The following is a 12,976-nucleotide window of genomic DNA, read 5'->3' as shown; positions in this document are numbered from 1 at the left end:
CTGAAGAATGATGGGGAGAGAGGCAGCAGCAGATGGGAAAGGGAAAAGAAGAGAAAAAAGGTCATAGTGATAGGAATAGGGAAGAAAAATAATGGAAGATAAAACAGACAGCAAATTGAATCACAAGAAAAAAATATTTAAAAATAATAAACCTGGGAAGGGGACTACAGAGAGCACCAAATTCAAGAGTGTGAATTTATAGTGAAAGAAAATGCATCAGAGGTATGGAAATAATCTATACACATTAGCCACATGCTGCATTCAGTTCATGTCTTACTCATGTCTTTCATTACTGAAGCTCTGACACCTGTTTGGGTGGGTTAGGGCCAGTGCCCCGCGTCAAGCACGGACAGGACCGCTGCCGGTGAGCACAGCGGGCAGCTCCGCAAGCTGCGGGTTTCAGCCGTGCCATGTTCCCGGGAGCAAGGGTGAAGCCCCGCGTGTGTTGGCACTAGAGGTGCAGCCTCACACCGCACTCCACCGCGGAGCTTTCAGCTGCAAAACCGTGACACTCATCGTTTCCTAAACCCCAGAAGAGCAGAAAAGTGGAAATAAACGGGAGGAGCCGACAAGGCCAGTGCCCGGCACAGAAGCTCCAAGAAAACTGTCAGTGGGACTGTAGCAGCGCGGCTACCCCGAGGCCAGCAGCTCCATCGCAGGGCGAGAGGCGGTGTCCGGGGTGGGTGTTCGGGGAAGGGCCGGGGGCGGAGGGCGAGCGGGCGGCTGATAAGCCCACAGGCCGCCCCGCCCGGGAGGGCGGGATGAGCTCCAGGGCGCAGATAGCGGCCGGTGCTGGGAGCCGCAGCTCTGCGGGCAGTCGCTGACCGCCCGCATGGAGACCCAGCTGCTCCTCGGGGCGCTGCTGTGCGCCTGGCTGCTGCTGGGTGAGCCTCCCGCCCGGCAGGGTGCGGGACGGGACGGATGGACAGGGCAGGGCAGTCCCGGCCATCACTAACCCGTTGCCTTTATCTTCCAGCCCTTTCTCCGTGGGGCGCCCAGGCGCAGCCCCCCATCGGTGGGGGTTTACCGTTCCCCAGGTGAGAGCTAGTAGGGGCCTAGCCGGTCTTCTTCCTGGTGGGCGGCTGAGTGGGCGACAGCCCTGAGGCAGGTCGGGCTGCCTGGGCAGGGTGGGCTGCCTGGGCCGAGCAAACCCTGTCTTGTTCTCCTGCCCTCAGTCGAGGCAGCGCCGCGGGACCTTGGAGAGGGGGCGGCCTTGCTGCGGCGACGCAGGTAGGGGATGTGGGCCGGGCGCAGTGAGGGTGGAGGGTGGGCACGGTGGGGCCGGGTGCTGGGGAAGGGGTGCTTATGTCTCTTCGGGGAGATGAGGTTGCCAGGACGTGCGGCTTTTCTCTGTGGGGGCCCCCGTGAGGAGGGTTGCCCCTTCCCACGGTCAGTGTCCTCAAACGGTGCTGCCGTTCCTCATGACCCAAGATGGCACCTGACTTTCCCGCACTGTGCTGGCGTGTGGGGAGACGCCTCTTAGGGGTGGCTGGTGGTGCTGGTCTGAGGGAGGGGAGTTCTGGTTGTCATGGCACTAATGTATTTCTCATATCTTACCTGATCGTATCTGTACTGGTACCATCAGTATTTCTGATGGCTGTTATATTCAATGTGGTTCTTCAGCACTTGTCTTTCAAATAGTGTTGAATGTGTGTTTTATCCCAGCCATAAGGAGTGTCAGTCATGAACCGAAGGATACTTGAGCTTTAAAGCATTTAAGTAGCAAGTGAAGACAGCAGCTAGAGCGTCAGCTTGTTCAGAAATAGTTATATGTTGTATGAAGCATCCTTTTTCAAGGAAAGCAAAGGTCTGGTTTGGTTCATCCAGCAGTAATTGCTTTGGGAGCCTTTTCACTTCTCAGTAAAAGTCAATGGGCTAGCAGTATCAGATGGCTACACTCAGTATTGGTTTATGGATGTGGTTTATTTTGGCAACCAACTATATCAGTTATGGCATTTTGCTGAAATGTAATTATGGTGTGTGGTTCCTTCTTCCTTGTTTGAGGGTGGGATGTGGGAAGAAGAAAGTTTGGTTTGGAGCCCTTCTTTGTGGCTCCACAGAGGAGTTGCCTTTCTTTCTGCTTTCTTCCCACTCTTTCTGGGAAGAGCTCAGCAGAGAGAAAAATGTGTCTCATAATTGCAAACAGGTAACAAAATCAACCACTGATAAGAGCAAATGCTTGCATATTGAGGTCTGCCCCCTCCCAGGAATTCAAGATACAGTAATGGGTGCTTTTGTTTCCTTCTATGCTAACCTACTGAGCAGAAAACTTAAGTAAGAAATATGCTTAGGAGAAAGGAAAAACAAGTCAATAGTGGTTTTAAAAGGTAAGAACCTGAACAGCAGTTATACTAGCTATTTGAACTGTTTAAAACTAACAATAGTGCGTTTTTACATATTCATGCTTTTAATAAGCTTCCTCTAGAGAAAGGGATAAAGCAATGCTAAACAATGGTAGTTTAGCCCTCTGCAGGATTTGCTGTCCATGAAGACTTAGTTACTGACGTAGATTCCAAGATCAGTTCTCAGTCATGTATAAGTAGGTATCTAGAATGCAGAAAACACCTATTTTAAAAATACTTTACAGAATCATACACAGGATTAAGATATGTGAATGGTAAAATGCTAGGGCATGAAAATTAAATGCAATAAATCTAACCAAGTCCCTAGGTAAAATTATGTGGATGTAGCTGGTGGTGTTTATGATGTCTTTTTGGAAATATTTTGCTCAGTAATTTGTATCACTGTAGACATCATACATAGTAGCTAATGATGTTCATCAACAGTTACTGTGTTTGTCACTTGATTTTCCTTAATTAAAACTATATGATTAACATGTCACTGAAATATGAACATTTTAGAGGATATAGCTGCTGCTCTTCATGAGTTGAAGTGAGGAAATAATATGAAATGGCTATAACATTTGTATTACTCTATTAAGTAAACTAGGTAACTGTAATTAGTTGCTTTGCTGATGTTGTAGTTCAGCCCCAGCCTCTCCCCCCATGCCAAAAGCTGGCAGCTAAGCTATGTGTGGCTTTCTAACCTCTGCCCTGCCCCTGAGTGGGATGGGAAGGAGAATCAGAAAATACAGGCAAAACTTGTGGATTTGGGATAAGAACAGCTGAACAGAACAGTGAAGAAAGAAGAGGGGGAAAAAAAAGCAACCCACAAACAAAAAATGAACAAACAGAACCTGCAAAGCAGTGGACACACAGTGCAACCACCACATGGCAGTCCCAGTGCCCTGCTCATAAGCAGTGGTGGCTCATGTCCGAAATGCGAAAAGCACCAAGCCCAGAAGGACACTGGCACCCTCGACTGCCCCCTTTGCAACTGAGCATTACCTTATCTTGTATGGAATACCCGCTTTGACTAGATGTGACAGAGTAGAAATTAACCCTATCTCGGCCAACTCAGCACAGTTAATAGGGAAAAACTTATTATCATAAGTAATTGGCTTCTGAGGATTGTAAAGTTCATGCTAAATTGAGAAAAGTGTTACTCAGCCTAGATGTAAGCAGGCCTAGAACAAAGATGAGTGGTTACAGAGAAGGTGAGCAGTGTGGTTTTAACAAAAGCATACTAATTAGGGAGGCATACTGCACCTGTTGTGAGTATGGCATTATAACCACATCATGACAAAATATCAATAGATTTTTGTAACTTGGCTAAGCAGGTCTGCTCTTCCATTTTCTCAAGCAGATTTAAGAATTTGTGATGTAGCAGAATGCTTATACTGAGAATTATGTTAAAATCCACCTGATGGTGTAGAGGCTGTGATTGAAAATAAAAGGAGTATGCAGAAGTGCACAGAGGATTTTTGGAGATGCAGTTTTAGGCATTTTGCCTTAACTGGCTTAAAATCTGCCTGCTGTCTTCAGGCATAATGTACTTCGATGCTGCTTTACTAGAGTACTGAGTAGAGTGACTACTTTTTACTTTACAAGGGTTTTTTTTAATAACTTTTTAGTAAGCCAATATGCAGCAATGGACTTACTAAAAATTTGCTGATAGACTGTGAAGAGATTCTTAAGGTGTTGTGGTTATAGCTGCTGATTTCTTTTTTCTTTCTGAAAGGAGTCTGGAGTGGCAGTTTCTAATGCTTCATCTACTACGATATCCTTGTCTCGGAAAAGGAGACTTGACAGTATGAAATGTGGATCATCGAGTAAGTTATTCATGCTTCTATATGGAATAACTTCAATTGTCTGTTATATTCTGCATAATTTAATTATTTTTATGAAGAAAAAAGCTGATATAGCTCATACAAGCCTTCAGGGTAAGGAAGCTCTACCTTGATTGCTCTCAAAGGATTACAGGAGTGTGACAATTTATCATGGGGTTTAACCTAGCTTTAACTTGACACCTCGTTCTGGTTTGATCATTTGAAAGACTGTCTATAAATGCAGTTTTTCTAACAAAGACTTTTCAGCAAGGCAATCTGCTCCTGCAGTGATATACACTAAAGATGTGGATTGCTGCCTAGATGTCATTAAATTACCTATCCTGTATCTCTTCCATGCTTGGAGGTTTTTTGTTTGTTACATTTTTGTTGTTGTTGTTTTTGTTTGGTTTTTGTTTTTGTTTTTGTTTTTTTTTCTGAGGTAGTCTATGGATGCTTTTTGTGTGCGTAATCTATGGTTTAGCAGGATTAGGTACTTGTAGCCACCAGTTTGGGCAATTGCTTGAGGATTTTGCATTTTGGCATTTTTGGTTAATCTTATTTTCAGCAATGGACAGGCTTAAATGTCTAAAAGTCCCCTGTGTTAGCTTGTTTGTAGAGCCTGTGTCATGCTTGTATTGTACAAAAGAGAAACATGAGGCAAAGTAATTCCAGTAATTTTAGTTGGTGATGCAAAACCTCTAGTTTCTCTTCAGTCAGCCTGATTGGTTACATTGGACACGAGACCTACCGAACAGTGAATAGTCTGGGTTTGCATACCCTGGCTTTATAGCACAAAATGTCAGACTGGTGTGTGGTCTGGACTCTTGTCTATTGTGATGAGGGTTACATCATCTCCAAAAGCATTTGATTTCTTTAATACATACTGTTTTCAGCAGCTTTTGAGAAGTGTGTAGCGGAATGTAGAGGAATAGAAGGGTTTAGAGAAGCATAGCATTACTCAAGTAAAAACTAGCACCTATGATCCTCTCCAATATAAATTTTATATATATATATAGTGTATGGTAAAATTGGTCTACAAATATAGCAGTCTATACCAGTAAAACTTTCTCTGCTTTTGAGGGTTTTACCAGCATATTGACCAAGAAGTAGTTATTTTCTTAGCTTTTTTTTTTCTCCTTTAAACCCTAAAAAAAGCAGCTTCTGAAAAGAAGATACGTAAATCGTGCTGAGCAATTTGTTGCCATAATAACTGTTTGGTTCTCTGGGTTTATTTTTTTGCAAGTCGAAATTCCTTTAATGGTACTAGTGGATTTCATGTTCTGCTTCAGAGCAACCAGCTAGAAAAAAGACTTAAGATTCATTGTGCTGTTTTAACAGAACTTTTGAAAATGGTTTGTGTGCAATTTATTGCTTCTTAAATAGGCCTATTATTTAAGAAAGGGAGGAACAAATCTAGAAGGAGGGAGAATGAAATGGGTAGTGAGTATCTCATGCTAACTCACCACATGTCTAAGCTTTCAGAGGATGCAGTTACGATGGCAAGAATTAGGTTTCATTACCTTCTGCAGGTGTAATAGAAAGAAACCGTGAAGTTTATCCTAGTTTATATTTCTATGGGGCAAAAATACTTGATAAGGATTTTCCATTTCTAAGATACTTGCTTTGGCAATATGATGATGTTGGAGACAACAACAAGCTTCAAAAGTTATTGGTGATTGCCCACGTTGGAAAGCAGTTAAAATCAGGATTACTAAACTCTTTAAACAGTGGAATAGCTAGAAGTGAAACTCTCCTTTTTAAATCCCAATAAACTCTGTGTGGGAAATGGAATCCATTGTTGCCTGTGTGCAAAAGGTGAACTAAAAACCAAACAAAAGAACAACCTGATCTGCTTTGTGCAAGACGTTTGGTAACATGCTCTAGATGCTTAGCACAATAGTTTCATTTCGGTCCTTCCTGTTTGAAGAGAGATGCAAGCTTTTGTAACTCTGCCCATGGACTGGAATTTGTACCAATCTAGGGGTATATGAAATAGTAAAGCTTTTGTGTGGTGTGGTTGATTGGTTGTTTCATTGTTTTTTTTTTAAACCAGCAAGGTTAGGTTATCAGATTATTTCTCCAGTTTAATGTTGATTCTATGAAAATTATTCTGTGATGTACTTAGAAAACTGTGATTATAACATACTTATATTTCATCCTATTACAGTCAATTCTCATTGCAATTACATCTTTTTCTCGCTTCCTGCAACTCTGGGTATATAGATAAACCAACATGTTTTACATGGAATTTTTGTACGATGGGTACTTGATTAATTGTGCAATAGATTTTTTTTTTTACCTTTGTGCTGTATTAGACAACTGAAAGCAGTTTAGAGAACTGTACATTTTCTTATTATGTCAAGGGAACAAAAAAGTTATTATAGTAAAAGTAAATGCTAAGGGACAAATTTTTATGTTAGTTTCTTATACACAGGGAATATGGGATTTGAGTTCGGAAATGTTTACCAGAATAATTGACAGCAGTTAAGATATAGTTTTCGTAGTTGTTAAACTTGTAATTCCTTCCACATGCCAAACAAAAAAAAAAACCCAGGCAAAAATCTCCAGGGCCAGCACACATTCAGAACCTGGGACAGGCAAAACAAGTTATTTCTGGAAGTAAGTTTCAAACTACCGCTCAAAATTCCTAACAGGTTAAACATTTCAAATCATCATATGCTGAAATGCTGTAGCAGGCACAAGTCTTTAAAGTCACTGTTACTGTAGGAGATCCTTGTCCTTTACAGTATGTGTGCTGATTTCAAAAGATGCAGCAGAGCAGAAAATCTACAGTTAGCTGGAAGGCTCTTAGTATTGAAGGATTAAAATTACATCCTACATGTTCACCTCAGAATCTCAAAAAGGAAAGTTTTGCATCCTGATGTAATGAGCCCTTTGTCCTCATTTCAAGGCTGTATTGCATCCTGTTGAAGCCTGTATGCCACAGAAAATACTGCCATTACAAGCAGATGCTTTCAAAGACTATGCAGTTAAGGATAAAAGATAATGCAAGAAATATTTGTTGCATTAGTTCTCATGTAGTCAAAAGGGTGCCTGAAAGCTTTCTAGAGAAAGTGTGCAATGGAAATTGTGCAGAGTTACAAAACATAAAATTTCCAGAACATTGACAGCAAAAGTTTAAATATTTAAAGCATACCTTCTATTCTTTTATGCATAGCTATAGATCTCTTTGGTGTTTCTTGCAAATTCTTATCCCAAAATGCCTTTTTTTTTTTTTAATCACTTTGCCATTTCAGAATAAAATTTGCTGATTTGTAAATAATTGACCTTTTTCGTAGTTTGATAACCTTAAGGCAGACTTCTCTTCTACACTTGCATAAAGCTTTTAAAATGTGTCATTTTGTAAAGAATCCTGGAAACTATAAAGTCTCTGTATATTTCTGCAAATGACTCTAGAGCTCTAAAACTGTTCAGACTGAAGCTGGTAAATAGGCAGAATCATAAGAACTGAGGGAAAAGCCTGGACCTTGTACCTACCTAGCTTAATTAAAACTTTATCATTTTCAGATCTCTAAATTAATCTTTCATTCTTCAACTCTTCTGTCCAAGCAAATCTAATAATGAGATTCTGAAAGTCCTCAGTGACTTACGTAAACAATTTTTTTCATACCATGTTTTAAAGAACAGAATCCCAACGCTAGGAAGTGCTTAATGTTTTACAGAAAAATAACCACAGGAAGGTCCACATCAGTCATAAATCTTTGAGGATTAGTAGTGTATTGAAGATAATGGTGTATTACAACAGGGTCAAAATTCAGTTGGAGCATCTGGATTCACATGATGGTTAAAACAAAAATGAGGCTGTTCACAGTTGATGTGCATGGTAATTTGAGTAGCCAGACATGTTCTTGAATGTGTTGGATTGCCTTTGTTTTACTGAAGAAGTTTAATTTAGATGTCTCTCTGACTTAGTGTCTTAACTTTCATATGGGATACAGGTACAGGCTTTGTTTGCAGTTACCTCTTTGTGCTTCAAGAGGGCAGCTGTTCTCTACTGGCTGTATCTCATTTCATGCTGAAGGGCTTCATATTATATAAATTACTTTCAGCTATACTTTTTTTCATTCCTAATAAATATGTTAGAGGATCAGAAGAACAAATAATGGGTGACCTAATCAGGACATACAGTTGATTTGCGACTGAAATAAGTTCAAGAGATCTTTAGTACTCATTAGAGCAGTACTAATGTAAATGGGCACAATATCATAGAGACAAATCTTCAAGATATGTGGCATCTATAATAATCTTGCAAAATAAATCCTTATTTTGATGAAGATGCAAGATGCCTTTGAATAGTAATTATCTGAAATTGGCAGAACTTGTGCTTGGAGCCCAGATGAATAACATTTGAAAGGCCAACCACAGTTGGGTGGCACTGTACTGTATTTCAAAATGGATATTGGAATTTTTTCTTGCCAGATATACATGATACTGTTAAATCATCTCTTCAGAGAGAACAGCAGTAGCATCTCTGTGAAGTCTGGACACTGATCTGTGGAAACACTTGAAATTAAATGCAAACAAGCTGGTTTATAGTTTCACTTTTTCAAAGGCTGTGATAGCTAATGGGCATGAGGTTGGTTCTGCTATGGCTTATAGGGTGCCAGCTCTGGCCTAAAGGCTCGTGCTGCCTGGCACTGAAGACTTAACAAGGGGCATGGACTAAATGGAGATCCAGGGGCCCAAGGGACTAGAATAACCCCATCCACATATTGTGTGGGGTTGCAGCCTTTTCAGTAATTACCAGATGATTAGAGTACTTAAGTAGTGGGAGAAGCAGGGAAGAATTCAGACCTGCATCATAAGATGCTCCCAAGTCTTCTCCCTGTTCAATAAAGAAGGAATTTGAGACAAGTCGCTTCACGGCAATGATGGTCATATTATCTGAGTGACTTGTAGGTGGTAATGGTGTCACTGGTTAGAAATCATGTTACTGCTTAAGTGAGTTGAATCATGTTACTTAGGCCTCCCACTTTCTGCTAGAAGAGTCTTGCCAGTTTTCAATTTCAAATTCCAACCCAATGCACTCAACTGGCTTAATGTCAAAGGAAAAAGAAGAGCAAAAGGCTTTTTTAATAGAGTTCACTTTTAGGTAAATGAAGCATACCATATTCTTTCATAACCTTTCCTAATTTTAACCTTTGCTTAGTCTTGATGTTTGTTCCCTTTCTGCAGGTTTTACAGTGTTTCTCATGTCCCTAGGAGAGATCTAAACTTGTGGTATGATCTTATGGGTTAGCCTATTTAGGCAGCTTATATTCCTTTAATGACAAATATCAGAGTGAACCTTTTTCTATAGGATGTTTATTCTGGATACATGAGGAAGTATTTATGTGCTAATTGAGCAGAACTGGATGATTAAAGGAGGCTACATTGTTTACAGTAGTAAGATCACTAAATGTGATCTGGATCAACACTATTCCTCTCATTACCTCTTTAAGGATCATTAATCCTACCAACTAAGCACACAGAGCTCTTCTATGCAGTGTAAAGAAAGATACTATAGTGATTTAAAAAGGGATATAAGCGAATACAAAAGCTATGTTTATCATGTTGTATTGGGTTTGTGTGGCAAAGTTTTGGTAGCGGGCAAGTTTCAGGGGTCTCTTCTATGAGAAGCTGATAGAAGGTTCCCCCATGTCCCATAGAGCCAATGCCAAGTGGCTCCAAGATGGAGCCGCTGCTGGGCAAGGCTGAGTCCATCAGCACCAGTGGTGGTGTATCTGAGATAACATATTTATGAAGAGAAAAAAGTTGTGCAACAGCAACCGCAGCCTGAGAGAGAAGCGAGAATATGTGAGAGAAGCAGCTCTGCAGACATTGAGGTTGGGCAAGAAGGCGCTCCAGGCACTGGAGCAGAGATTCCTATGAAGGCCATGCCAAGGCCGGCTGTCCCCCTGCAGCCCATGGAGGTCCACGGTGGAGCAGAGATCCACCTGTGGCCCATGCAACCTCATGCCAGAAGAGGTGGTTGCCTCCTGAAGGAGGCTGTGACCCCATGGAGAGCCCACGCTGGAGCAGGCTTCTGGTAGGACCTGTGGAGAGAGGAGTTTACACTGGAGCAGGCTTGCTGTCAAGACTTGTGACCCCATGGAGGAACCACACTGGAGCAGTCAGTTGCTCAAGGATGCACCCCTTGGAAAGGACACACACTGGAGCAGTTTGTGGAGGATTCTCTCCCGTGGGAGGGACCCTACACTGGAGCAGGGGAAGAGGGTGGGGAGTCCTGCCCCTGAGGAGTAAGGAGTTGCAGAGACAACGTGTGAGGAACTGACCGCAGTCCTCATTCCTTGTCCTGCTGCGCTGCTGAGGGGGAAAAGGTAGAGAAAAGTAGGACTGATATTGAGCCCAGAAAGAAGAGGTGGGGGGAAGTTGTTTTAAGGTTTTAGTTGTTTTGTTTTTTTTTTTTTTCTCTTGTTACCCTACTCTGATTTGATTGGCAATACATTAATTTCCCCAAGTTGAGTCTGTTTTGCCTGTGATGGTAATAGGTGAGTGGTCTTCCCCTGTCATTATGTTGACCTGTCAGCCTTCCATTATATTCTCTCTCCCCTGTCCAGCTGAGGAGGGGGAGTGAGAAAGCGGGAGGGCGACTTTGGTGTGCATCTAGGATCCAGCTGGGGTCAACCCACCAGACATGTTTTCTTAGAATCATACATGTCCAGACAGAAGAGAACTTCATAATGAGGAAAATGCTTGAGTCATTTGACTTCAATTCAGATTTGACTAACCCTCTTTCTAAAAGGGAGCAAGGGAGATTCCTTCCCAGTGGCAGCAACATCAGCTGACTGTGTGCACAATCTGAATAAATGTGGCTTGAAGCAGGTTACCTGAGCTGTGCTTGAAGGGGGATCATTCAACCAGAAACATCAAAAGGGGGCAAACTTCCTTTACAACAAAGAATGAACATGACTTGCAGTCTAATTGCAGATTATTGTAACTGGACAGGCAATGGGGCATAATCTTAGAGAAGCAAAGAACAGAGACCTGAGCTCTGATTACATAGGTTTTGCACCACTCAAGATGAAAGAGATCGATGTCTGCCTCTCTTGACAGGAGGAATAAGGCTTTTGCATTAGTGACAAGATTGCTCACTGTGAGTATGTAAATGAGATGCCTCAGAATAAATAAGGACCTTTCTACATGGTGCTTGCATAGTTTTAAATTGAACTCATGCTGGCCAAGCAGGGAAAAGGACATAGATATTTGGAGCAGCTAGGCAAAGGAGTGTTCTCTTTTATTTTGTCTACTTGCCTTGTTTTCTTCAGCATGGCTTTCCTTTTTTTTTTTTTCCTTTTTTTTTCTTTTCCTAGGGGAGGATGTGATGTGTATTGAAAACAAAGGAACTGAAAGTGATCATTTGGGTATTTTAAAAGTATTCATTTAAGTAAATAGCATTTCTAATGTTTATGCAAATAGAAATGGCCATATAAACACCAATAAACTGTGCCAACAAATTTTGTCAGAACTCAGTAAGCAAGGGTTCTGTATATTTGTAATTGAAGATAATATTTTCTAAAATCACATGGCCTAAAGTAGATGAATGTGTTAAGCTTTTTTTCATTATGTTACACTGTAAGTTTCTTGAAGTCTTCCTCATTCTAGCATTATAACCAGTTGTGAGCACAAAGCATCTTTCTTTTAAGTTTCTAGAATCTCACAAAGCAAAAGGGAATTTAAATATGACCTTTTTCCTCACTAAACTTCTACATTGACCACACTTTGGTAAAACAGAAGCGAAGTCTAAATAGCATTCAGTCCATGAATTCTGACAAGATTTTGCATGTGAATTGAATGCTGGATGCACTGTCACTTGGTGTGAACATCTCAAAGCAATTTGTGTGCAGTAGATAAACTTGCAAACCAGGTGAGGTTTTTAAGAGGCATTGGGAAGTCTTGTTCAAGCTAAAGTAGGAGCTTAAAAGGAAACTGAAAAGTGTTTGTAGCATCTTGTTAAAAATGCTGTTTCTGATTGTTAAAAGAGCTCTTAGTATTGATGTTACATGTTGGCAAAACAAACTAAATACGTGCTGTAAAAGATGTTGGTAGGAAATTAGTATTGGTAAAACAATAAAATGAGCTTCTAGAAGAGGGGGGCAAAAATTAGGTAGGGAGAAAACATCCTTTGAAATTGATCTATTTTACTGTTGCTACTGCTGGAATCAAGAATTCAGCATCTGTTTAATGACAGTAGGATGTCACTGATCAACTCTTGACTTATTAGAAAACATTTGTTTCCTTGCAAACAATTTATAGAAAACCATTTCATTCTATAAAGTAGTTCAGAATCCACTTTTTATGTTGATACTTTTTGTGTATATTTAGCAAATGTCAATAGTGTGAGAACAAAACCTAAAGATGGTGTGACTCATGAAATCCTGAAACAGTGGTCCATATCCTGGAAGGCTTTCCTCTGGAGTCTAATTCTGTCAAAACTAAATCATTTGTGGAGTTTATTTGGATTGTTAGAAATAGTCCTTGCTTTATTTTGCCTGCATCAGCAAAACTAGGTATGTTAGGACCGGTCTGTATGCTACGGATTATTAGATATTACATAAGTGAGGCTTTTACTGAAATGGGAGAAGAGATCTTTTTCTGTGAATGCTTTTTTTCAGGACAGTGCTTAAAAATTCATATGTGAGTCCTTTTTTCCAAGAATTACGTGTTTATTAAGATAAAGCAAGAAGACTGGGTCTTCAGATTTCTATGGGGATCTTCCCAGGCAAAATAAAGAGTAAAAAGATCCAACACTTCCCTCCCTCAAACCCAAACCTGTCATTATAAGTT

General features: G+C 40.9%; 1 protein-coding gene across 1 annotated transcript in view; it reads left to right on the top strand.

The window, feature by feature from the left end:
* Positions 1-832: 832 nt before the first annotated feature.
* The window catches only part of OTOG (otogelin), a gene marked incomplete at both ends in the record, with an annotated part of 105,645 nt that continues 93,501 nt past the window's right edge, over positions 833-12,976 (top strand). Inside the window, 4 exons of the mRNA XM_080345280.1 lie at positions 833-884; positions 977-1,037; positions 1,176-1,230; positions 4,081-4,171. Coding sequence (XP_080201406.1) covers positions 833-884; positions 977-1,037; positions 1,176-1,230; positions 4,081-4,171 — 259 coding nt within the window. The remainder of the gene's footprint in view (positions 885-976; positions 1,038-1,175; positions 1,231-4,080; positions 4,172-12,976) is intronic.

Source organism: Nesoenas mayeri (assembly GCF_963082525.1).
Source record: "Nesoenas mayeri genome assembly, chromosome: 5".
NCBI lineage: Eukaryota > Metazoa > Chordata > Aves > Columbiformes > Columbidae > Nesoenas > Nesoenas mayeri.
The sequence above is the reverse complement of the archived record's forward strand: the minus strand, read 5'-3'. Positions and strand labels throughout refer to the sequence as shown.